Raw genomic sequence first — 25,712 nt, 5'->3', positions numbered from 1 at the left:
ATGAACTCCCTTGGTTGAAATATGGAGGGAAAACATTTTTTTCCATAAGTTAAAAAAATGTTGTTCAGAAGGGGTTAATTCTTCAATTGCAATGTCAGATCCATGGAAACGGGAGAATTTCGCTCAGGAAATTTATTTGACACGATCATAGATTGCCAAAAGAATATATCTTTGGATATCTAAGAGAGAGACAGTTAAATTCTTCGGGAGGAATAAGATGCATAGTGGCATGAAGTCAAAACCATGAAAGGAGATTTTTAAAACATATACAATAATAATAAAACTAATAACAATACTGACGAAAAATACGTGTTCTAAGGTAAAAATGGCTACTATGTAAATAATGAAATCCTTACCAGAGGTTTATTTAGTTCATTTTTAAGAAATTCTGCCTAGGTTTGCAGTTTGAAATAGCTCCGACTGCAAAATCTTATTCAAAGTTTGACTAAAAATGTGTGCAAAGTATCAGCCAACTCAAGGGCGTACCCAGGATCAAAACTAGATGAGGACAAGCCGTGGTCATTCATGTTGTAATACAGAAAAGGTTAAGGAAACCAAAACATCAAGAAAATTATATCAGCACATTATTAGTTTTTGAATTTTTTTGCTTGAAGAAAACAATTTTATTTTAATTTAATCTTTTACTCAAACAACACTTTTCTTAGATATAAAAAATACCTTCTTTTTTACCTAAATTTACTTTTGCTTCTAGAAGGGACAGCTTTCCAGTATTTCTTCCGTCCAAAATGAGATGTAAGAGAGAAAATTCATTCAAATGGTTGTCGTTCTCCCGCGCCTGCGGGAACAATACGCTTGCGAAACCGCAACCCCGCAACAGTGGATTCCACTGATGCCAAATGTAAGGTTAGATGTTTGTATAAATTTAGTGAAGGTGGTTTGCGTTAAGCTCTTGAGTTTGCCTTTTCTTCGTACCAGTTTTGAAATTGTTAGATATGGTGGTCGTAAGAAAAAGTGAATCTAAGCTCACTCCGACTAGTGACTCCATTGAGGATCTTTTGGTGTAAGTCAGAGTTATTACTTAAAATACTAGATTTTTAATTGATCTGACTGTTATTGCACAATATTTTGCCTATCACTTCATTTAGACAGCGGTATCTGTTTTAAGTACGTTGAACTTCTTCCAATTATATATTCACCTTGAAATGATAGTAACCGTATGTTGTAGTGAATAATCTGTTTTCAGGTTTGTTTTGTAATCCTAAATTGCTTTAATTGTTCAAAGACTTGAGAAATCTTACTTAACATTATCATATGTATTGCTGAATAAAATTATTCATCCATTCAAAAAATTATTTTAATTTTTTAATGTTTACTTGATTACTAGTGTGACAAATTGATCGTAATTTCAAATCAGGTGGACGGAACTCATCCTATTTCTTGGTTAGAGGAATAAGAAATTACCACAATCAATCTCTCATTTTTCTATTTCATATTATTTTGGTATGAATTTCTCGCTAAGGTGTCTCGTAATTGAAGAATTTAATCGATAGTAATAATGAAGATATAATTTTTATTTGAAATTGGATAGCATCTCTTCCTTTGAGTTACTTATATCGTTCAACAAGTGTATGTATGAAAACTCCATCTAGGCCAAGTTTTGCATTCATGTCTGATTAAGTGAAAGGCGCGTACGCTCCTGCAAAAAATGCTTAATCTGGAAAGTGAGAGGTGTATCATCAAGTCTTTCCTCCTCTGCCACTATGATTGATTATTGTTTACCTGGGGCATTTTTATGCTGTCAAAAACTAGCAAGGGAATGATATGTAGCCAGGGCCGGATTTTCCATTAGGCTGCCTAGGCTTCAGTCTAATAAAAAGATAATTTGGGCCTTAAGATAAATATGTGTCTACAATCAAATTTTTAGCAAAATTAAAGTTGCACTTCTCAGAAAACATTGAACACTAAAACACTGGACCAAAAAATAGGAGAAATTCTATGTAAATGACTATTAAACAAACAAAAAATGTATTAGTTAAGATCTACGTGTATGGCTCTAAGGACCTTAAAAGTGGAATAGCCTAGGGCCTCTTTTCATCTGATTCCATCTCTGTGTGTAGCGTAGATTTTCTATGGTTTGTTTTGGTTGACCCAGTGATTAACCATGGAATTTGTTGTTGTTGTAGAACAGACTCTATCCACAAGTTAAACACAAAAATGCTCCTAAGGCTTCGGCAATCTAATTGTATAATATTGCATACCTAGTGTGATGTACGGTTCATTGTTGTATTTGCTCTCTTTCTATAACTTATGAGCAATACCTGTGGGGAGGGGTAGTTACATTTTTTTATTATCAGATTGCATGCTATCCTCTTAAAGTGGAAGGCATGCGATTCAATTGACTATTTTCAGTATAATTTATTGTGTTACCTCAGCTGTTTATGGTTGGCATGTTCAATCATGTGTATAAATAGATTTATACCTCTATACACTGGGTACCATACTGGTGGTTGGTTCCAACATCAAACTAGACCACTTGCATCACACCATGTTTATATGGATACTTCTTGACATTCCTCGAAGAGGTATTACCCATGTATAACCCAGGTTGGATAAGACACAGTATAAAAGACAATAAAAATAGTCTCACATGAGTTAAAATTTTTGGTGGCCCTACCACCTTCCTCAAAGTTAGGAACAAGAGGAGAATTGATGGAGGGGGGAGGCAGGGAAGGGGGTGGGTTGGGAGTGGGCTGAAGTAATTTAAGTGATTAATGTTACATTTAGGAGGATGAAATGCTTTTAATAGCTAAATGTATGTTAATTTAAGTGAATTCGGTTTAAGTGGGTTGTCTATGGAGGGGTGGGGGAAGGGAGGCAAAACAGAAACATTGTAACAATCATTAAATGCCAATTGATGAGCGGCCGTATGTTTTGCCACTCAAAGTGGGGAGAGGTGCATGATGCCCAGTGGTTTTTGATTTGAAGGTTGGGGGGAGTTGATGATTTGCCAATAGAGGAGGGACAGTGCTTGCATCGAATATGATATATTACATTTCTGGATGTGCATGAGGCCGCCCAGGGGGTTGGGAGATGAGATGACTGGGGATAGCAGGTGGGGGTGAAAATTGGGCAAGTTTTAAGTCCGGGATGACCACAGGGCACTGTACTGTCGGAAGTAGCAGGTGACCCTCGTCGGTTTGTCGAGTGGAATACATTTGAAAGGTTTGCTGGTCATCTGAAGGTGGTGCAGGGAGGTTTGACAAAAAGGTTGGCATTAGGCTTATTATTTTTTTGGATTGGGAAAAAGTCTTTAAGAATATATTGCAGGGATTTTATTCCAGGAAAGTAAGTTGTTATATCAGTGTGTTTTAGTTCATTTTCAAAATTTTGGGGGATGTGTATGGTTGATAAATTTTTTTGTTCAGGAGGGACTCTGATTGGCTTCTCTGGAGGAGGGAATGGTGAAGGTTGTGGAGGAAGTCATTGCGGGCATCAGGGTTATAACATTTGTGGTGGCCTCGAATGGAAAGGGCAGACAGCATTTAGTGTGGGAAGGAAGACAACTGCTGTGGTGAAGATATTGTTGCTTATTTGATATATATACAATTACAGTGAATTACATGAGAAGTCCATCTATGACATGGTATTCAGCTGATTGTTTCAGATTAGTGGCGGATTTAGGGATGAATCACAGGGGTCATGACCCCCCTAATCCCAAATTTTTTAAAATGTTTTATGGTTTAATAATTTTTGTATTCTTGTAAAAGGAGTGTACATATAAGTGCATGTCTGCAAGTCCCAAACATGAGAGAAGTTTTAGTTGTATTTATCCTATAGCATAGGTCTTTAAAATATTTTATGCAGGAGAAAGCCCCTCTCTCCTATACTCCGTATTCCATACGCCCCAGACCCAGGTCATGACACCCCCCCAGCTGTAATATGCTGTTTTCATTCAAATAAAAGCAATAATCTCAAGCACTAAATGTTAGCTGCCTTCTTAGAAGCCTTGAAAGGTGATCATGCTCACATCATTCAATCACCCTCAGCCAATTTTTCTCCAAACCTTATTGTGCTCCGCGACAACTTTGCAATATGACATCTGATCTCATATTTCACTATCATCTGCTGGAAAATGCTTCACATATCATTTTCGTCTCTTTTGCTTCAGTCTTTACTTTTGCAGGGTCTCCTGAACACTGTAGTTATCTCTGTGCAGACATGGCATGGGAAAGTAGTATGGCATTCCTCCTCTGCTACATGAAAACAACGCAAACAAAAATTTTGTGTAAAAATTTGTGTACCGTAAGATATTGTTTAGGTGACAGGAACACCCCAGGCGTGTAAACCTGATTGAAAATTGCACGAGAGTAATGCTGGGCTTAATAAGAGCTAATAATAATAATAAAATGCCTTTATAAGGGTGAGGTTGAGACTAAGAATTCCCCTCTTCCACCTAACCCCTCGATTGCGTCATTGTGAACATATTAAAAAATAATAGGCAAATGTTTACAATACAAATGTCATACAATATTTGTGAAATGTCAAAAATATGAACAACTGTATGTGAAAATTTTGTGGAAAAAAGATTTCTGTTTGTGGGAAAAAACATGAGGATAAGGGTGTAGTATCAAGAAGGGGGGCGTGAAAAACCTGCGAAAACCTACTGAGTGAAAGCTAAAGTCGTGTTATTTGTAAAATACAACATAGTCAATGAGGTACAAAGCATACACAAATATTACACATATAGAGGTGTTAATTAGGGAGTGAGGAGAAATACACACTCGTCTTGAGACTCACCCCACCTAAAATTACTCAGTATCATTTAAGATTTAAGAAGAGGGGTCAGTGAAAGGGGGTGTGATGAAAAATTTTTTGGGCTCCCTTATATGGCGGTGGGGGGCCCTAATGGGAAGGACATTTTATTCTTTTGTTACCCGTGGTTATGATCAGATGACTTTAATGAGACAGAGATTAGGTGTACATCTGAAAATAATACCTTACACTCTTTTATAAAGCAGAAAAATGTGTATATGATCAAATTTAATTCAAAGTTGACTGATGATAATGTATTAACAATTGTATTTATATCTGACTTTTATTTAAACTTTTTATTTCAGCATTCCAGTATCAGAGACAGAGAGCGTCGATGAGGACATCCTGCCTATCCCTCGCACTACTCATAAGAGAATAGGAGATTATGCCTTAGTCAGTACATCATCAGTTGTTTGTGCCAAAGGGTGTGGCAGGCGGAAAAGAAGGCAGTATGAAAACTGTGAGGCCAATTGCTTTGGTTTTCTGTGCACTTAAAGATAATGCCAACGTATTTTAGCTGAATTTTTCCTTATACCTAACTTATGCACATCGTCATGGGTATTCATGTTACTTCGTGGTCGCATTTGACCATGGGATAATTGAAATTGCATAATGGGATATGCCCTTTGATTATACACACCATATATAGGTAGGAGAAAATTTCATTGTTATACTACATTATTTTATATTAGGAGTGGCTCATATATACTTGAGATATTATTTTATTGTTAATGGAAATGCAGGTTTGAATCTAATTGAAATTTTCAATCATGTATATTTGTTCAATTGTTTTTTGAAGTTTTATTATCATTCTATGATTCTAATTGAATCAATTTAATTGCCTCGCTTGAAGTCAACATTTCTAAGGCGATAGCTCTCAGTAACTTTCTAAGTTTGTGGAGAGAAAATTTTCATGAAACTTATGGATAAATTATTGCCTTTGAAATTTCAAAAAAGAAAAATGTATGAACTGCCATGAGAAGGAATTGGCAATGAATTTTTTATAATTTTTTTTTCGGCATTGATGTAATAGCCTTGACTCCATTTACCTACTGCAGTAGCTTTGATCTATTGTGTTAGAAATTAAGTATCCTATTCACGTAGTATATCTGAAAACCTCTCTTTCCTAACGGAATGGAGTCCGTCTTCATCCTATGCGGTCCTTGCTTATCACTTAAACCCTTTGAGCTCTGATGTTGCATCCCACTGAACAGTTTTTAAAAATCCTTTTCCCAGAATTAAATTTTTTGTTGTCTGATCCAATGGTTTTTTTAGTTCATCAGGTTACCAAATCAAGGATGTGGTCAAGTACAAAAATTACAAGTAGTGCATACATAAAGTTACAAAATAATCCATTTGATTTTGGATCGGGCCGGTAAAAATATTTCACATTAAAATTTGGGGACCACCCAGTACATACTTAATTTTCCAATTTGGACCAGGAGATACATTTGGGTGAAGTGCTGCATGGAAGGAGGGGAAATGGAATGGAATGGAGGCTGGGGGAAACCCAATACGTATGTACTTGCAAAAAGAAGGAGGTGGGAAACGGTAGAATGTGAGTTTAGGTATTCATGACCATTTAGATGAGATTGCATATGGCCTTGAGCAGTGCTCATGACACCCTCCTACTCTGTGGCCTGGGACTTGATTCAAAATAGGACCTTCCCTGCTTATCTTTCATGTAGGTAGTAAGGAGAAGAATGAGTAGAATATCGTGGCTAATGTGGAGGGCAAGGACTGGGATGAACTTGCCACGTCCCTCATAAATGGCTCACAGGCAAATACAAAGGACAAAGTTCTTCCTTTCTTGTTTATTTGTTATGGGTTGGGATAGTTAGGTTCGTGGCTGTATTGGTTCTTGAGCAGAGAACTGAAAACCTAATAAAAGCCTAGAAAAGCCTCTGACATATTGTAACTGGATGTAGGCATTATTATGGTAGGAAGGTCTCTGAATAGGTCAATTAGTTTGTTTAAAGAAATTAATTCTGCCTATATTGCCTAGAATGGTCATTTTGAGTGCAGTTTAGGAAGTATTATAAAAATGCAATTTTGGAATTCTGGATCGCAGCCTTTTTTTTATTTTTTCCTTTCACCTATTCAAGATTATCTGTAAAATTTTGAACGATTTAATTACTATTTACCTGTGTCACAAACCCATTGAAAATTTGCTCTAAGTGAATGAAATCAAGAAATCATGGTCATTAGTCCAAAGTTGCATTGTTGGGTTAAACATTGAAAAAATCCCTAAAATAAAGCAAAAATAACTGAATTATAAGGAATATGGTATGATTTGCCATGTTTCATACTCATTAAAATTTTGACGGGAGAATATGACCAAAAAAATGCAGGTTTTGGAAATCCGAAATGCATATTTTTTGTGATATTTCATTCTCAAAATTTGATCAAAAAGAGAAAAAAATTCAAATGAAATTATAGTCCTTTAATTTCAATGAAGTGTAATAAGGATATATGAGTTATTTTAAGGATTTTGTAAATTTTTATCCAACAGAGCTAATTTAGACTAACGTCTATAATTTCTGTATTTCACTCACTCCGTGCAAATATTCAAGAATTTGGTGACATGGTAAGTATTAGTTAATTCATTAAAAATTTCACATGTAATCTTTTATTGATCAAAGGATAAAATAAAAAAATTAGCGATCAGGCATTCTAAAATTTAATTTTTGAAGGACACCTAAATGCAGGAAAAAAAAATTTTTTTCATCAAAATCTGAGACCACAAAGGTGATCTTTCACTACATTCATGAGGAATGACCTATGTACAATTGTACTGCTATAATCTTTTCTGTAACAATAGAAAATGTTCTAAATTTGTAATGAATTGATCATTGAAGCTATATAGCCTTTCTTAGAATATTAACCGCCAAGCATTGTTTAACAAGCTTGAACTCATTGTGTAATAATTTATTTGCTGCAATCTAAATGACTGCATAAGGCATGTTAAATTGGCAGACAAGTTCAAGGTTTCTAGTGTTAACGTTAGGGATGGTCGTATCAGATACCTCAGATCCAAATATCCATGGATATTGCCCTTCATTGGATACTTCGGATCAAAATTCGCTGAAAACATGGGATCTGGATCCGAAATTTTATACTTATGCTTCAGTGAATGCAGCGTCCAATAAGAGGCAGTGGAATGAGTTCTGATCCTCTCTTTGCATGCGCCGTTGTGTTGCTATACTTATCATACTCATGAACCATTTTGTTTATAAGCTCTCATAGGGATTATGCAACAGAATTTCAAGCACATTTTGTGGAAAATTTTAAGGCAAAATACAACAGGAACATAGTGTGAATCTTCTCAAGAGGCTACCACTGGGGGAATCTCAGCGCTGTCAGATAAAGCCAAGTTGAAAATAATGGCATCGCAATTTCAAAAAAACACCCTAGGCCCTCCATCAGCCTGTGCCTCAGATGTTTTTTTTTACCTTTTGGAGACCACCCAGACCATAAATCTTCGTCGGAAAATATCAAGTTACACGAGAACAATGGAAATGTGTTTCATCCCTACCCCATCTCACCCACCAACCATTTTCGTCCCACCTGCTTCAATTCTCCACTTCTGGAGGGCAAATGCTGGGTGAGTGACTTACTGGGCCCGAAGATGTCTTGATAGCAATCAGATATCAGATGGCATGCACGAGATTTAAAAAAGAATAAGACCAGACGCGATGCATTTCTGACAGTATTTAGGTTTTTTAAGCTCTAATCCATGGACCCAATTTTTTTAGTTACGACAAAACTATGCCAATATTCAACATTGTCCAAACAGCACAATTCTCAAAGAAACAAGCGTAGCTTCAAACAAGAGGAGTGGGACTGGAAACGACAACTGCATGTATCACATACCCCTCTGGATTCTCTTTGAAGGCAACAACATCACAAAATGTAAGATCTGACATGTTCATCCTTGACTTCCTCATTCGTAGCCTCATTGCATGGAAGACGGAGGGAGTGTACCTCTTCCCCTTCACCTCTCCTTTATGTGCTTGTGCTGCCCACCCCTTCCTCTCGCTGAGCGGTTGTCTTGTTCTATTCCCGGACCTCGTTGCAAGTGGCATTAATGGTTCTAAACATTGTTAATTGTGTTGCAGATTACTCAGTGGCAATTTAATTTATTGATATACTGATAAAAATGTCTTTCATTGAGTAGAAACATTTTTATTGAGATTAGGAGAACTCAATGTATTCTATGTTTGTGCCCTATGGTGTGTAACTATCGTGAGAAAATCCAAAATCCACGTCACTGCCACTGAAGCATTTGCGGGAAAAACACAAGTTAGTATGAGATGAGAAAGTTTTTTTGAAAGAAATTTTGGGGGAAACGTTCATGAGGAAAATTTGAATTCAGTTGATGTTTTATCCTAAAATGGAAACCTTTACATATTTCCATTTCCAAATGCAAGCGTAACAGTTTAGATCCTAAACGTTTAAAGATTTTTTTTAAATAACTTGAAAGCTTAGAAAAATGATTTTTAATCAGTAAATCTGATGATCTAAATAGCATTCCTTTTATTGCATGTATTCAGAAGAAACTTGAGTAATTACTTCATTTTACCACAGGAAATTAAAAATGTATTTGGATCCAAAAATATCCAAAGATCCGACACCTGGAATCAAGTATCTAGTCCGGATCTGGATCCAAAAAATCCTGGATCCGTCCATCCCTAGTTAACAAGCTTTTTTATACCGTGTTACATGACTGGGCAAAGAGCTCGTGCTGCCATTTAGCAAATTTTTGTAACTCATTTTTGGTGTTTTTACAGTTTGTTTTTTCTATATTGTTGTGAAAATGAGTTGCAGTTGGGATTATGGGAAAAGCACAAGGACTTTTTAATGGAGGGTTGCTTCTAGATATGGAGTCATTATCCTAGACTTTGCATGTTTTCATTGATTGTATATTTTTGTCCAAGTAATTGTAAAGTAGTGGTCATAATAAAATACTTATTCTCAAGTGTTGTTGATCTCTTTTAAAACTCTTGACTGGATTGAATTTTTAGCGAGAAATTACCAACAACTAAGATTGAAATTACCAAGTCACTGAATCTAAGACATTTGTATTCCATCATATTAACTTAGGCTGCTGTGTACCTATCTTAAGTGCTAGTAAATTAGGTTTTTTTTATGTGGTCACTCTTTGTGGCAAGCACTGAGGCAGCAATAGCAACATTAATTTCTAGAAGATTATAAATTGTCCATTGAAACTGGAATGGGTAGAGTTCTATTCTACTGGAGCTCTGTGGTGGCCAGCTGAGCATTTGAAACTGGAAATCAAGGGAGAGATTTAGATCAAATGGTCCTACTGTCAGAAGACTTTACGAATTCCTTTTAGAAATTTCTCAGAGACTGGATAACTATGTACATATGTTTTAATCCTCAATAATTGCCTTGGAAAATATTTCCCTGGACCAGGAATCAAACCACGGACCTTTGGCTGTCTTTTTCAGGAAGTGAGTCTCCCCTTTCATTTTATCATGTCTCTAAATTGACAATTGTGTCCTTTTGTAGATGCATTTTTTTATGTGACCCTCTGAAGGGGAAGCATGAGATTTTTGTGTATGATAACCTATTTGAATTAATTTGTTTTTTGTGATGACTATTTATTCAATTAATGTGGGGTATGTCTTACTTTTCTATTAATATGTCCTTTGGCCATGAATCTACTTGCATCAAGTTTAATCAGTGATAATATTTCTCAGCCTGGTTCACATATTGTATTTGATTATGTGTAAGAGGCAGGATTAACAGCTCAAGTTTTATACTGGTAGATAAAACTCATCCAAGGCTACGTCATATTTGCCACTGTGTGACGTTCTCATGGGTGATAGCACAAAAATTTCACCTCTTGCGGGGGCAATTTTACCATTTGTTTTGGAACGTAAGCCTGTTTGATCAGTCAAGTGAAATTGATTATTTTTATTTTTCAATTTGCCATCTAACTAGTATATTTTTATGCTCTTTACATCTTAGATCACTATATAAGAACATTGAAAGTGCGTAGGAGACTATGATAATGATGTGAATTGGATCGAGGCCCAGGAATGGCATTTCAAGAAAGAAACTACGAAAAGTAATAATACAGTGTTACTAAAATATCAAACTCGTTCATCTCTTAAATATGCTTATAATAAGAATCTACTTTAAATAAGAGCTTTTTTGTAAGTGGCAAATTTCAATGAAATGTCTCTCCAGAAAGAAAACTCCTCTCTCCAGAAAGCACAATCTGAAATGAAGTTGTGTGTATCTTTGTCAATATGTGGCAATGAGTTCTTGTAAATGAGGAACTCAGAGGCCTAGCAGTGGGCCATATTGACTTTTTGCAGTGGGCCTGCATGGTGGCAGATTGTTCAGAGTGATTGGTAGATGCGCACACAGCAGTGTCTTTCACAAAACCCCATAGAAATAGCTGCAGGGTGTGAGATCTGGAGATCTCAGTGGCCAGAAGTGCAGAGCCAGGTCACATTTCTTAGTATAAAAAAAATCTTATTTAATGATGTATTACAACTTATTACATTGAATTGATATTAGACAATATACAACTTTGAAACTTCCTCTTTTCATTGGTATAAATCTTGTTGATTTTTGATTTATACTTGAATGAATAGGAAGTTTTGAAAATGGTCCATCAATTAGAATAACCCTGTATTTCTACTGCTATCAGCACTGCATATTTTCCACTAAATTATCCCTACCAATGAAAATTGAAATTTTGTATCATTTTTCCTAAGCCTAATGTTGTACAAATAATGTTGCTACCATCCCCTGGGTAAATATTATGATCAGGAACATGCCATAGGAACCAACATAGTCACTATGTATTTTAGCAAAATTTGCTGATAAATGCAATATTATTCAGTTTCTCTTCCTGTAGGCTGCTAATGACGTTTTATTTTACGTTGTGTAATAATATTGAATACATGCTTGATGCATTTTCTATTTGTTTTTTCCTTAGTCTTGTACCTTTTAATGTGTGGTAGCATCTTGACATTAGACCAAATATGTATTTCCTTCTTAAATGTAGTAAATTTCTTCATGGGGGATTATCAGCGGCTTTGAAAGTATTTCATTTCCTTGAAATTAATGTGTTGTTTTGATGAATGATTCATCAGTATCTTCTAAGAGGACATTATGAATTTTATACCTTGCAACATAAGCAAAAGAAGGCATTTCAAAATATCTAGTATACAGCTTAAGCAAAGGTGATATGAAATTTAAATTTTCATTTGTAGGGAAATGGTGTTGGAAAATATGTGATTGTAGAATCAGAAATAGTAGGAGTTAGGTATTTAAAATGAATACATAAGATGTTTTGGCGTGAAGTTTAAACTGAGGTAATTTTTAATGTTTTCAGTTTCTGATAACAATTGTAAAAATTAATTGTTTCAGGCCGTTAATTGTTTTTCTCCTGGTCTATGCATATTTATAAATGCTTTCAGTGATGCAGCTGAAGGGACTTGGTCATCGATTTTGTTTTATTATCAGCTGTGAAAGAGTTTGAGAAATGATGACAACTGCATTTTGCGATCCATTGCCTATTTCTCGAATCATTTGAAAAGAAAAAGTGATAGTCTTAACCCTTTTGCTGATAAATTGATGATATCATCAGCTCAAACCAAGCTAGGCGAGCTGCTTCCAGGCCTTGGGCCTCAACGGTTGTTTACACTGTTTTGAGCCATTCCTTCCCTCAATCAAAGGTTTTCCCTGCAGGAGGTAATTACCCAGAACTGTAATGACATCACCAACGTGTGAAAAGTGGGTGACTACTTTTGCATTTTCTTATTTTTAACTTATGAGAGAATAGCTGATAGGGAAGATTTTTTTCCAGTTAGATTATTTTTCCCTTCCATTCACCAAGTTTTTAATAAGATTAAGATTTTATGTCTGCTTGAACTACCCCTCATCAACTAATCAATGTTATCATTTTCATAATTTATTTTACTCTGACATACTATGATGTCCCTTTGGCTCCTTACCTATTCAAAATCCTTATAGGGTCACATTTTACCTAAACCATGGTATGTTCACTGCTGATGAATTATCTATGGCCAAATTATTAGGAATGGTGAATGAGGAATGGAGAAGCTGAGTAGCTACATATGTTGGTAAAGTGCTTGGCTGCTAATCAACTGGTACTGGGTTCAAATCTCAGATGAAGTCTTTGTACAACCCTAAACTAAAATCCTTGAAGAGCGAGGTGGCCTAGGGAAAGGACTGGACCCTCTCCCTTGCATGGGTGAAACTCATTTACTTGTGGCCAAGTCTGGGGAGAGCTCTACTGCCTCATGCCAAACTAATTTCTGGGTCGAATTACTGAGTGAGGGTAAGTTATCAGTTGTATTCCTCACTCCCACCTCAAATATGTACAACAGAGTCGGATAGAAGGGAGAAGAAAGTACAAGTATGCCAGAAGTGAGGATGAGGCAAATCGCAACAAGAAGCTTGGGAACCAAGTCAATCGAGAATGCAAGCAGGTTGGGGAGTATTAGATAGAAAGCTGCTGCAAAGAAATAGAAAAACATGGAGAAAGGGAATACGGAAACAGGCTTTTAACTGGTTTAAAAACTCCTCAGGGAAAGGGAAATGAAAAGCAATAACATCAGAGGTGCAAACAGGAATATACTGCTTGAGAGGGAAGACATTGGGAACAGATGGAGGCAACACTGCTGAGAACCCTACCAAGAGCTGAGGCCCCTGGACCTAATGAGGGATGAGAGCGAGTTTGCCGAGGAAGACTGGAGCCCACACATATTCAGGAGGGAATTAGAGAGAGCTATGAAGGATCTTTAGATGAGGACGCACCTGGAGTAGATAACATCAATGGAGAAATGATCAAAGCTCTCGCAAATAAAGCCAAGGATTCCCTCCATGACGTAATGAAAGGTAACTACTGAAGCGGAAGACTTAGAGAGGACTTTCAAAAAAGTGTGATGATGGTGATACCAAAGGGGATGAGGACTGAGAAATGTGCGGTGCACCAAACCTTGACTCTAGAGTCATATGCATCAAAAATACTTATGCAAATAGAGAAGAAAAGCTGAAGGATGGGTGGGACCTCTCAGAAAACCAATCTGCATTAGAAATTGAATGGGAAAGATATAAACATGCTCCACTTTGCATGCAGCATTACTGTTGTGGCAGGAAGCTGAGATTATCTTCAAAAGTTACCAAATGCATTGGATCAAGTTCTACAGGAGTGCAACATGAACATAAGGCAAAGACAAAAATACTGGAATGACTTTCAATTTCATTCTGCGGAGATTTAGCACAGGTTAAATAATACTCATGTAAAAAAAATTTTTCTCCACAACCGACAACTTTACCGCAATACAGCTGACCATGTGCACATAAACATGTATGGATAATGGTATCGGCATTGTTGTTTGCATTTGCTATCTTCCATAGGTAGGTGGCAGCACCATGCCCCCTAACTTCCCTTCTTGTTGAGAACCTGTTCACTGTTTTCTGTTTGTATTCTATGTGTGAAATGGATGATGAACTGGCCCCTGCCTGTTGAGTGCCGGTTCACTGTTGTCTGTTCGTTTCCTGAGCAGTGAAACTCACAACCGACCGCCCCAGCCTGCAATAGGCAAAGCAAAGTATTTAACGTGCATGAGCCATGATAGCTGTTTTAATTTACGTGCTCACTTCATTAGCCGTCATCCGTGGTTGGTGATAATCGTATTAATGAATTCAAGCAGATATAATTTCTTTAAGCTGATAATATTTACATTGGATTCAATTTAACTCCCTTGTACTCAATTAAATTGAGATTGCTTGTAGGCTGTTCATACTCTGTTCACTAAATCTCCAACAGGCTTCAAACTGAGTGAACAGGCATTATTGTTACAGAAATCGATAGGGTGTTTAATGCCTGTTCACTGTTGTCTGTTCATTCCTTGTTTGGAGAAGCATACAACCAACCTGCCTCTGCCTGATGAGAGCCTGTTCACTGTTGTCTGTTCGTTCCCAGTTAAGAGCAGGGGTGGATTCAGATTCAAAAATTTTTTCGTGATCTGGGACAAGGGGGGCGTTCTCCCGTGTAAACATTTTTATAATACCCATTTTTTTATGCATTTGAAGCTTAAAATTTAATTTTTATTCTTAACAATCAATGAAATTGAACAATTTAAGAAGTATAAATGAACAATGGGGAAAAATGAATAGCAAAAAGCGATTGAACTATTAAAATTAAAGCATTTTTGATTAAATTTTGAGGAGGAATCATGACCCTTGTGATCCCCCCTAAATCTGCCACTGGTTGGGAGAAGCAGACAGCCAGCCAGTCCCTGTCTGTTGAGAGTCTGTTCACTGTTGCCTGTTTGTTCCCTGTGTTTTGAAACATGCAACCAACCAGCCCCTGCCTGCTAAGAGTTTGTTCACTATTGTTCCCGAAATGCTTGTTGCCTTCCTGTATTCCAGATGCAGATTCAATTTCTTCAACAAATTTGGATCCGAAATATAGGGCAAAGGGCGTTATCTGCGAATATTTGGATCCAGGGTATCCGATCTGACCATCCCTAGTTAGCTTCAAAAGTTTAAGACTACAAGTGAATACCTACTTATCTCAGAGCGCCTTACATATCGTGAAAATTTAGCTGAAAAATTCCAGTTAGCATTCCAAGAGGAAGTTTCCAGTTTTCCAATTCCAATTCAAATTAGCATTGAAAGTGGTAATTTTTATATCTGTCAAAAGTCCAGGCATACATCTGCAGCATTGCATGATAGGATTAAAAAAATGCTGCAAATTTTTTTTTCTTTACCTCCAATGCTCAAAATAGGAGTGCGTCTCTCAACCTCGCCCGAATAAAGGCATTTTATTATTATTATTATTATTATTATTATTATATGTGTGTATATGGAATTTCTTCCTTTGGTGGTTACATCCTTAACCTATTTGTGTGTACACAAATACAACACATTTGGATGCACACAAAGCCACTTGTTTACGTAATCCTCAAATTTGTCTCAAGAGCTGTTGTAAACTTATCTTTTGCATTCCGTGATACCCCTCTTCCATCTACAAGAAGTTGTGAAATAATTTGTACGTGCTATCTTGTGTTAACTATGCATACAAATTTGTATATGGTCTCAATTAAAATGGTAAACTTTGGTCAAAGTAGTTGGTATTGAATGAAGCTGATGCATTTGTACTCTTTCAGTTGCTGAATTGCTCAGCAGAGGTCCTGTGGAGTTGCACATCCCTACTATCCATGACTTTCTCCCCATGGGCCACAGATCCATTTTAAAATTATTAGATGAATGCTCAATTTTTGAGGTAAGACATTATATGGTCTTGTATTTCATGGTTTGAAATGACTAATGTAAGGTTCACATATGTCAATTGTCGTGATATCTGCTTTTTAAAAATGTATAGATATATATATATATATAAATATATGTATAACATTCATGTTTGTAAGGCTTATTATTGTAGGTTTAAGTCTCTTGCAGTTCCCTCATGGTGGAGAGGGTGAACTGCCCCCTGCTTTCAATTGTTGTATTTGAGAACATTAAAGTTGGTTTATCATTGCAGTTCCTTAAAATTATTTTTTGCCTAAAATCTTGGCATAAAACTTTCACTTCATTCAGTCATTTTAAGCTTGTTAAATAATTATCACAGCTCTTAAATAACATTGAAAATTTGGTGTAGTGAAAGGAAACAGAGTTCACTAAGTTATTTTGAATGCTATCACCATTCTCTTTAATTTTTAAACTTAATCATTTCTTGTATTGGCTTTTAAATTCATTCCTTCAATTGTTTTCACAACCACCTTACAAAGGCTTTCATGTCAAGTTTCAAATCTGGTCATGCATATTAATTTTTATAGTATGTTCTCTACCCTTTTCAAGAATATGGCATTTTTTCTCAGTTTTGTGTCTTAATCTTTCTTCTTTTGTTTCCCTTAGGCTTTTAGCTATGGTTGTGAAGACTTCTTTGAAAAAATTGGTCAAAGTTACAGGAAAGATGAAAAGGAAAGGAGTGGTAGATGGGGAAATGTGAGAAGTTTCAATTCAAAGACTGCTTTAATGCCATCAGAAAATTCTTTTTTGGAGAAAAAATACCTTTTAAAGATTGAGGAATCCCTGCGTAGTTCTTTGATTAGTGGGGAAATATCTCAGGTAATGGCTTAAGTTATTTAATGTATCTCTCATTTTCAATAACAAAAATCAAAATTTGTGAATTAGCCATGCTAGCAATTGTTTTGTTTCTATTTGTCTAACCTAGAGTGTATCAGTTACTTTCTGTGGGAGCATATTTCATCTGACACCCTAAGGAACCATCATCTATTGAGATGAGAAGTTTTGACCCATATGTGATGATAGTACATGTATCAGTACTTTTGAGAAATGACCATAGAATAGTTATCTGTTTATTTTTATGGAGCTACCCATAGGTGTACACAAACTGCAATACATTTATCCTAGGGAAAATCGTGTGCCAAAATTTAGAATCCAGGTTAAGGCAAATGATTTTTACTTTTCAAATTTTTGTTATCCATTGGTTCTTTAAATTTTGATGGTCACATTGCACTTTTCGTCATGTATTTGTACTATTATCTTGCACATATTTGTACCTATTTTTTAGCTAATGTTGTAGAAACTCAACTTGTGATTGTTTTGCATTCTATAGAGAGGGCGGAGATTTGAATACTCATGAATTTCAGATTTGATCAAATCTTCTGGTTTGGGCAGTAGGAGCATGAAGTAGGTAGTAGGTCAGCGCTAATTTTTTCAAAACGATCCATTTAAAAATAAGTGGTCTCAAAATGTGCGAAATGGTGAGAAAAAAATATTTAAATAAACGAACTTCGGGAAATTAAGATTGTAATAACTGCATGGCAGACCTCCATGAGAAATGTCCGTCGTGAGGAAGTCGTTAAATTATTGCTACTTGCGAATCAAGATACACACGGCACTCCTGGTGGCTGGGAGGAGGGGAGCTTGCGGCAGGCACCTTTGAGGCAGCATTTCGGCATGAAGGAATTGAGATGCAACTAAGAAGTTGAAATTTTTGTCGAAATTGCTCTAAAATATCATGTTTACCTAAGTAAGCATTTTATCTGGGTCGAAAAACTCAACATTCAAAATATCTGCACCTAGGCCATATAGGCGCCTCAGGCACAGATATGCAACGTTGCATGAAGCTTAAACTTTTAATAATATTTTTCTCACCATTTCGCACTTTTTGAGACCACAAATTTTTAAATCTGATCATTTTGAAAAAGATAAGAGCCGGCCTAGTGGGGTAGGTGACTATTGCCCATCGCCGACCACAGGGTTTTCCCCTTTTGCTTACCTTACAATTTACAAGAGGGCCGCTGGCCTTCCTGCAAGGCCTTCCTGCATGGCCTTGGAATCCCTTGACTCTGCTGGATAGCATACTGTTACCCTTAGCAGACCTCAGACAATGATATGGGTGACACTGAGGACAAATGGTCATTCTTCACTGCATGTGAAGACTCGGCTGCGAGAGCATGTGGTGGTCGTGTAGCTCTTCCTCCAGGGAATGCGCATAACATTGAGCACTCAAATGCTAAGTGCGTCACATTTTATTTAATGAGGTCGCCACGGGCACACTCTCCCACGGCACCATCGCTGCTACGCCCGCGCAAATCAAGAATTCCATTCAACACAAACATGGGTTCTAAATGGAAATAGTTATGGGATTCAAAGTTTGGATTGAGTACATGTATTCACGACTCAAATGAGTCTGCAAGCTTGAGATGTGGCTCTTTGTATGTTTTCAGGACTTGGTGAAGGAACTTGAGGACAAGCTAGTGACATTTTTTACCAATAATCCACGTGACACTTTTATGTCTCGAGGGTTGTCTTCTTTGCAACGAGCTGCCCTCGGAGCAATTTGTAATTTCCACCATCTCATTTACAAATGTAAGTCATTTTATATCCTCACTTTTTTTTTAAACAGTAATTTTGATTTTGTAAATGTCTTGCTTCAATTTAGGATGCACAATTGTTCCTTGAATACCGTATTTCTCCGAATATAGTCCCCCTCTGAATATAGTCCCCCTCTGAATATAGTCCCCCTCTGAATATAGTCCCCCTCTGAATATAGTCCCCCCCCTAATTTTGAGGCTTTAGTCTCGGGAAAAATTAAAAAAAAATGCATTTGAGTATAGTCCCCCCCTTTACTTTTACCACGGCCATTTTTGGAAAAAAAAAGGGGGGACTATATTCAGACATGTACGGTAAGATAAGTATTTGTTTTGCAAGTGCATATTTTAAAGTTTTAGGTTTAGTAATTTTCAGCTGTATATTCACATTTTGTATTTTTGGTATCAAATTTCATTACTTAATATTATAGAGCTACCCATTTGATGGTTGAAATCATGAAGCCCCAGCTTTAATATTTCCAATATTGATTTTTCATTAGAGACTGGGTCCAGATAAAAGATTACATTTCCTTGTGGTTTCCTTTCAGAAGTTAAATGGTATTCTTTCAATGCCTTAGTGTTTAGATTAGCATCAAATCTTTTCCTATTTGGCCCAACATAATTGAAGGGCTCTTCAAGATGTTATTCTTGTACCAATCCTGGAAATTGTTTTGCAGTTGCAATTCATATGAGAGCTATTTAAGTTTTGGTCATTTGAAATCTTTCTAAATCTTTAAGTTTTCTCTTATATGTTGCTATTTCATAGCTAAATGAAGTTTGAAGTGCTTAAATATTTGAAGGTCCCTTCTGGATTGTGACATAGTTAATATTGTTGAAAGAGTATGAATGCCGTTACTTAAAAAATATTTGTTTACTTGCTGTATGTGTGGTTTTTGATGGAGATACTGGTACAGCCCTGTTAAAAAATGAACCATCTTTGTGAAGTGAAAGGCTCCCAGAAAGTATGCCTCGGAGAAGGTGAAAACTCACTTGCCCCCATGGTGAGCTCCATGGTGCATTCTGCCAGATGGTTTTGTATGGCTCTCAAAATGCGTGAAGTCTCAGAAAAAAATTATCCTATAAGTGATTGAACGAACTACGACCGTTAAACAGTTGAAAGAAAATTAATTCCCCAGGGCCGGACTCTTTGGTGGGCAGATGGGGGTGAGAAGTTATAATGCTAACAAGGGGAGTAATAAACGAAAACAAGATAAAACACTAGCAGATTATACAAACGCGAAACTCACTCACGCACCTCGTGGATTTGCTCCAAGGAACAAATTTCTGCTAAGGACACACGCACTCACTCACTCAGGTTTGTGGAGCTCTGCATGCAATCAAGATGTACATATATGTACATCTTGATCGCATGATTCTTGATCACCAAGTAGAATAATAACTTAGGCACTTCATCACGGACACATTTTGTAGTCTTTCCCTTGAAATTTCTCATGCTCATGCTTAACACGCTCTTTCCAATTTTCCTTTGTTATTGATGCTAATGACTTTAGTGTGTTAAATGCTCCTCATCAATCATCTTAAAAGTAGTATTCCTCTGGAAATAATCATGTCAGTCACATTATGAGAACACGCAGAAGATCCAGCTATGAATTCTTCCCCATATTCTCGGAAGTATGCTTCGCCCACAACTCACCTAGAATCGATTTTACTCTCTTCTTAAAACTTTGCAAAGCCTTAAATTTACCATTAAAATATTAATTACACATACATTTAAAAAAAAAAGTTTCATCATTATCAGGAGCCGACGTTAGTGTTCTCTGCTGTTTATTTAGTCACTACTTTCAGTTCATAATGACTTTTAACATTCAGCATAGGTTTAGGAATAGAATAGAGCTTAAATATGGGTGGGAATTTCACTTCAGAAATGCGGTTGTGAGACAGTTACGTCAATTTGCATACTAATTTTAAAAATCCACTAATTTGGTAATTTTTGTCATTATAAGTTCAAATGACTCAGTTAAAAACCAAAATGTAGCAAATATAAAATGAGTTTCTCATTACCTTTACCTATCAATAAAGAGATTTTATTCTTGTGATTACATGAAAGACCATTCATTGCGACATATTCATTTTCTGGCTGAATTTCCAATATTCTCTATTCAATGAAGAGTTGTGATAGAATTTTTTTTGCCATTCTTTGAAGTGTTTTATTTGCTCGAATCTTGCCAATGTCTTAAGAAGAAAATATTTCCAATAAGCCGCCGAATGTTTACTGAAACTTTTCCTCATATACAGACAGCTATGTATTTATATTTAGAGGTTGTTTAATATCAAACATTGTTTTCATCTGCAAACTCACCCCCTTGTTAACGTAAAAAATATATCACTATAAATCAAAGTTCTCTAATGAAGTCGTCCCTGTAATTTATTTCAAACAACAATACAAAATAGGCAATTTACTTTGTTGGTAGATTTTAAATAACAAGCGTGCTAGTACAAAAATAGTAGTGAGTCGTTTGAATTGATTTCTGATGAAAAAAAAGCCATTGTGTGCCCCAAATGCTGCCCAAGCCTTTTCTTTTTCTTCATTGCCAACTCCTCTCACTCAGAAAATTTCCAAGCATCTTCTCTTTGGAAGGGTGATATTCTAATTCTCAAGTAAGCCTTTTCCTTGCAAAGAGATTGCTAGGATGCGACTGCAATGAATGAGTTCCCTGAGGATATGGGAATGCAGCACTGTGAAGTCAAGACCACTTTCTAAAGGGGAGAGCCCATTTCATGCACAAGCGATTAATTTATTTTGACCTAGTCTGTACACTTTCTCGTCAGAGACCTCAGCTCAGATTGCAGAAAATAAAAATGCAATATACTTTCATACCTCTGCATTTTGTAGCTTTGTTTAAGATTTCTGATTGTGCATTTAGTGATCCATATTGTGGTTTTGTGTGTGTGATGGTGTTTGAGTGTAGAATTGGTGCTATTATGTTAATGTTGTTTTTGCTGAATATTCTTTCTTATGTTTTCCTATAGGTCATCGCAAAAGAAGGTACCATGTGGTACAAGTGTGGAATTCAGATTATGTGTTTCAAATCCCATCAGTCCATCTCTCGAGTGTGCTCGTGATGTATCAAAGCAGTGGACATGATGAAATTGTTAAGCTTTAATATGCGTACATGGAGATTATACATGGGATGTATGTATAAGTATGATCATGTATGTTTGGACTTGGCATTGTGTTAATTATTGCCTTTGTGGCTTGTTTTTAAAATAATTTGGGCTAATGATGTGTTCACCAAATTAGAAGTTGTTATATTCTATTTTGGCATTGACGAATTGCCATTACTTGACATAATAGTTTTATGTCCCTCTGTGTGCTCAATGGTATGATTTCTAGCTCTTAAAATTTTAAATTCTTTAAACATTTTTGTTTATGAATAATTAACGAGTGAATGATATTTATTATTTTATTACCAATAAAGAGGTGGTAAATGCTTTCTGCCGTGTAGTATATACAAGTATTTACTTGTATATCTGCATTAGAGGCACTAATACCTCATTTTTATTAGGTTTGAGGGTGGTATTGAAATGGAATTGGAGCTTATATTGAAATTTTTTTGACCTTTTTGCATTTTAAGAAAATTTTATCGCTATTTGTGCCTAAGGTTAGTAATTTCATCTGTTCTCCTTTTAATCACCTGATGGAAGTCATGTAGTTGTACTTCTTACATTGAAGTAGATGCATTAGTCGAAGTATGTACCTCTTTTTTTGGCGTTTTTACTCCTAAGGACTGATGGAATATCAGATCTGAATAAGTCATCATGGATCATGATCAGATCAGATAGAGATCAGAATAAGTCACTCATTGAGCTTGCGCTGTAGAATACTCAGGATGTAAATGAAAATAAATGAATTTTTTGCCAAGTCTGTACAATGGCATGATAAGTTAAACGATTTTTAAGATAGCTGCTGAACCACCAGGTATTTTTCACAAATAGTTTCAATGGAATTGGATTAAGATATTCTTGGAGAAAATTAATGTCAATCATTGCCTGGCCCTCATTGCTCTTTTTTGCAGTTTTTTGACGCTGCTAAGGTTCCTTAAAAGCATGCAAAAGACACGAGACTCTGTGAGCTTAAGAATTTTAATGTGTGTGCATTCAAAACTTTTTGATGCTGTTGGAATGATAGTTTTTGGTTTGAATTTATTAACGCAAATTATGTTAATTATGCAAATTTTAAAGTAGGGGAGGTTGTAAGGTGTTATTTATTGATTTTAACTCTCCAGCTTTGTACTTTTTCTTGAATATCCTATGAAAAGAAATGTAATCATGTAATTTAGAAGAGTGTGATTGGGAAGACCTTCAGTGCATTCCTCCTTGGGAAAGGGAATGTAGCTGCCAGCTATCATCGGAATAAGCAATATGTCCCCATAAAGGTAATGCACAGGGTAAAGAGATTGGATTTGTAGGACAAGATTAGAGAAAAATCTTGAGTTTGTTGGGATTGCAGGAAACCCATTGAATGGATGTTTGCCTGCTACACAAAACCAGCTGGATATGTATGAAGTTGGAGTAGAACAAGTCTGGGGGGACTTGGAAAGTTGTGGCACTTGAGGAATGGCACAGCCTTTTCTCGTTATTTGTCTTGTGTTAATTTTTCAACATGCCATCATTCAATCAAATCATCGTGGCCCCTGAATGTGCAGAACTCCAGCAAGTGGAGGGGAAAGTGACTGTGGCAGGGGGACTTCGAAGGGGGGCAAAGCGCTTCAGACGGAGTGAAGCATAGACCTTGAATGGAGTTGAGTTCCAAGGAAAAACAGAAATTTTAACCAACACTCCTGTGTGATGGTGCTTCTCCAAAATGGACTTGCCGAAAACCAATATCCACACAGGGCCTCCAAGTTTGAAGTGGACTGTACATGGCTGCAGGCAATTAATGTATTTTTAACAATGACACTGCCCAAAAAAGTGTTTTACATGAAGTTAAAATTACTCCAGTCACAAAATCCATATGTGACCCTTTGTGTCAAGCTCTGTCTTATATTGTGGTTAAATAATAATTTTTACTTAAAATATTTCACTCAGTTTTACTTCCTTGGGTTGATGATAATAATTGTACCAATAAGAGTTTTATTTTCTCCTCAAATGTGAGCAGTGCAATTTGACTAAACATTCAATTTATAAACAAGCCAAATGGCTTCTTACATTTCTGAAGTGGCTGTGAAAAAATGCTGTGTAAGCCAAGTGAAGGAATGAATGCTACTTCTGTGAAAGAAAGGATTGTAATAAAGTCTATTGAAAATGTTTGAAGGGATCATAGGTCTCTGCATTGATGACTTCGGAAGCAGCTTTTAATATTTTTTCCTCACAATTCCCTCACGTCACGTGAAGTATGTGAGGAATTATGCATCATCATCAGTGGTCAGCTATCCTAAGATTGATTCGACTCATCCCTCCACTCAATCTACATGCTCCATATATTTTTCAATCATGATAAGAGACGAATACAAACTAATTTTCTACACTTTAATCAAACCTACGCCAATGTAAGTTTCAACTGATAAGCTTAAGAATGATTATCATTTGTTGAAACTTTGGTTTGTGTAAGGTTGACTTAAGTGTGGAAAATTACATAAGTTTATGTGTTATTCTATCATCATCCTGTTGTCACTTGAAGATTGTCTTAATCCGACCATCATACTTTAACTATGGCCAATCAGGTTGTTCTGTCCTCCTCCTAAAGTTTTCATGAGACTCCTCTCCTAATCTTCTTAAGTCTTCCTCATTACTCACTCATTCAATCCATTCCATTTTCATCCTTCTTCTGTTGCATCATATTTGAAATACTTCCACACTTGATTTCTCCATTGCTGATTGTCAATGGCTCGTTGTCTTGGAAAAGCATACTTCAGATGTAAGTTCTAATTAGTTGTTTCCTTAGATAAGTATGTATTTTTCCTGCTGTTGATAGATCCTTCCTTTCATTTATTGCTCTCTTCACCTTGGCTAATCTACATCTAATTTCTTTCTTGCTTCATCCAACGCTAGTTATAATGCTTTGAAATTACAGAATTCATTCATCTCTTCCAGTTTCTCATTCTCTATTTTAATGTTAGTCTTGACTTATTTTCTTCTGCAATATCCTAATATGTACCTTAGTTTTCATAATAGTGATTGTCGGCTGATACTTGTCCATTGTATTCACTTGAATGCTGTGATGGCTACATCATTAGCAAATCATGGTACTAACTTTTTTCCATGGATTTTCACTCCTGAAGCCTTTTCTTCAATTTGATAAATGGTTTCTCTGTGCAAATGTTAAAAGTTAGAGCAGGCAGAGCCGAACCATGCCCCATTTCTTTCCTTATAAGGTGCTCCGGGGTAACTGGGGCATAGTTTTTCAATGTGATGGTACAATATCATTTTCAAGTATTTTTTGTACAGATAACCCCAGTGAATGGCTGAGAAAAAACACATTATGATTAATCAACAATCGAACTAGCAAATCGTGTGACTTGAATGTAATTTCTACCAATTAACAGTATTTATATTAATATTATTTTCACATCTTAGTTGGCCCCAGTTACCCCACGGCCAGTGGTGCAGCAAGGGGTGGGTTTTGGGGGATAAAACCCCCCCCAGAGCTCAGAGAAATTTTTAAGTTTAATCCATTTTACTCATTTGGATCAGTATTAACCATAGAATAGAGTTAGGATTTATCAAATATCCCTTAGAAAGCCGTAAAACTCACCATTTGAAACTATTAATCTTAAAAATTTTCTGGAGGAGGGCACCCACAACTCCTGCTTACCCTGGCAGATATGCAATACCCCCACACCCCTAAGTATTAGTTACCCTAAAACCCCTCCTAGCCTTAATTCCTAGCTGCACCCCTTGCCCACGACTTAGGGGTAACTGGATCACCCCATGGCAAATCCCATTCGAGCACTGCCATTACTATTTTCGATATTTGGATCTATCAAAGTATTTTAAATGATCAGAAAAAATATTGGTGAAAGCAGCTTTTTTATCATTATGAATGTTAAGGCCGTTGTTTTA

General features: G+C 36.3%; 1 protein-coding gene across 1 annotated transcript; it reads left to right on the top strand.

Annotated features, from left to right (window-relative positions):
• The first annotated feature begins 860 nt into the window (after positions 1 to 860).
• LOC124170791 lies at positions 861 to 23,959 on the top strand. The gene is made up of 6 exons (XM_046549754.1): positions 861 to 1,021; positions 5,079 to 5,233; positions 15,957 to 16,072; positions 16,705 to 16,917; positions 18,546 to 18,687; positions 21,681 to 23,959. Exons 1-6 carry the CDS (start codon positions 954 to 956, stop codon positions 21,812 to 21,814), a joined length of 828 nt encoding a protein of 275 aa, XP_046405710.1. The 5' UTR covers positions 861 to 953; the 3' UTR covers positions 21,815 to 23,959.
• Positions 23,960 to 25,712: the final 1,753 nt, after the last annotated feature.

Source organism: Ischnura elegans, chromosome X (assembly GCF_921293095.1).
Source record: "Ischnura elegans chromosome X, ioIscEleg1.1, whole genome shotgun sequence".
In the NCBI taxonomy this organism is placed as follows: Eukaryota; Metazoa; Arthropoda; class Insecta; order Odonata; family Coenagrionidae; genus Ischnura; species Ischnura elegans.
Note: the sequence above shows the minus strand (reverse complement) of the source record. Positions and strands in the feature narration are given on the sequence as shown.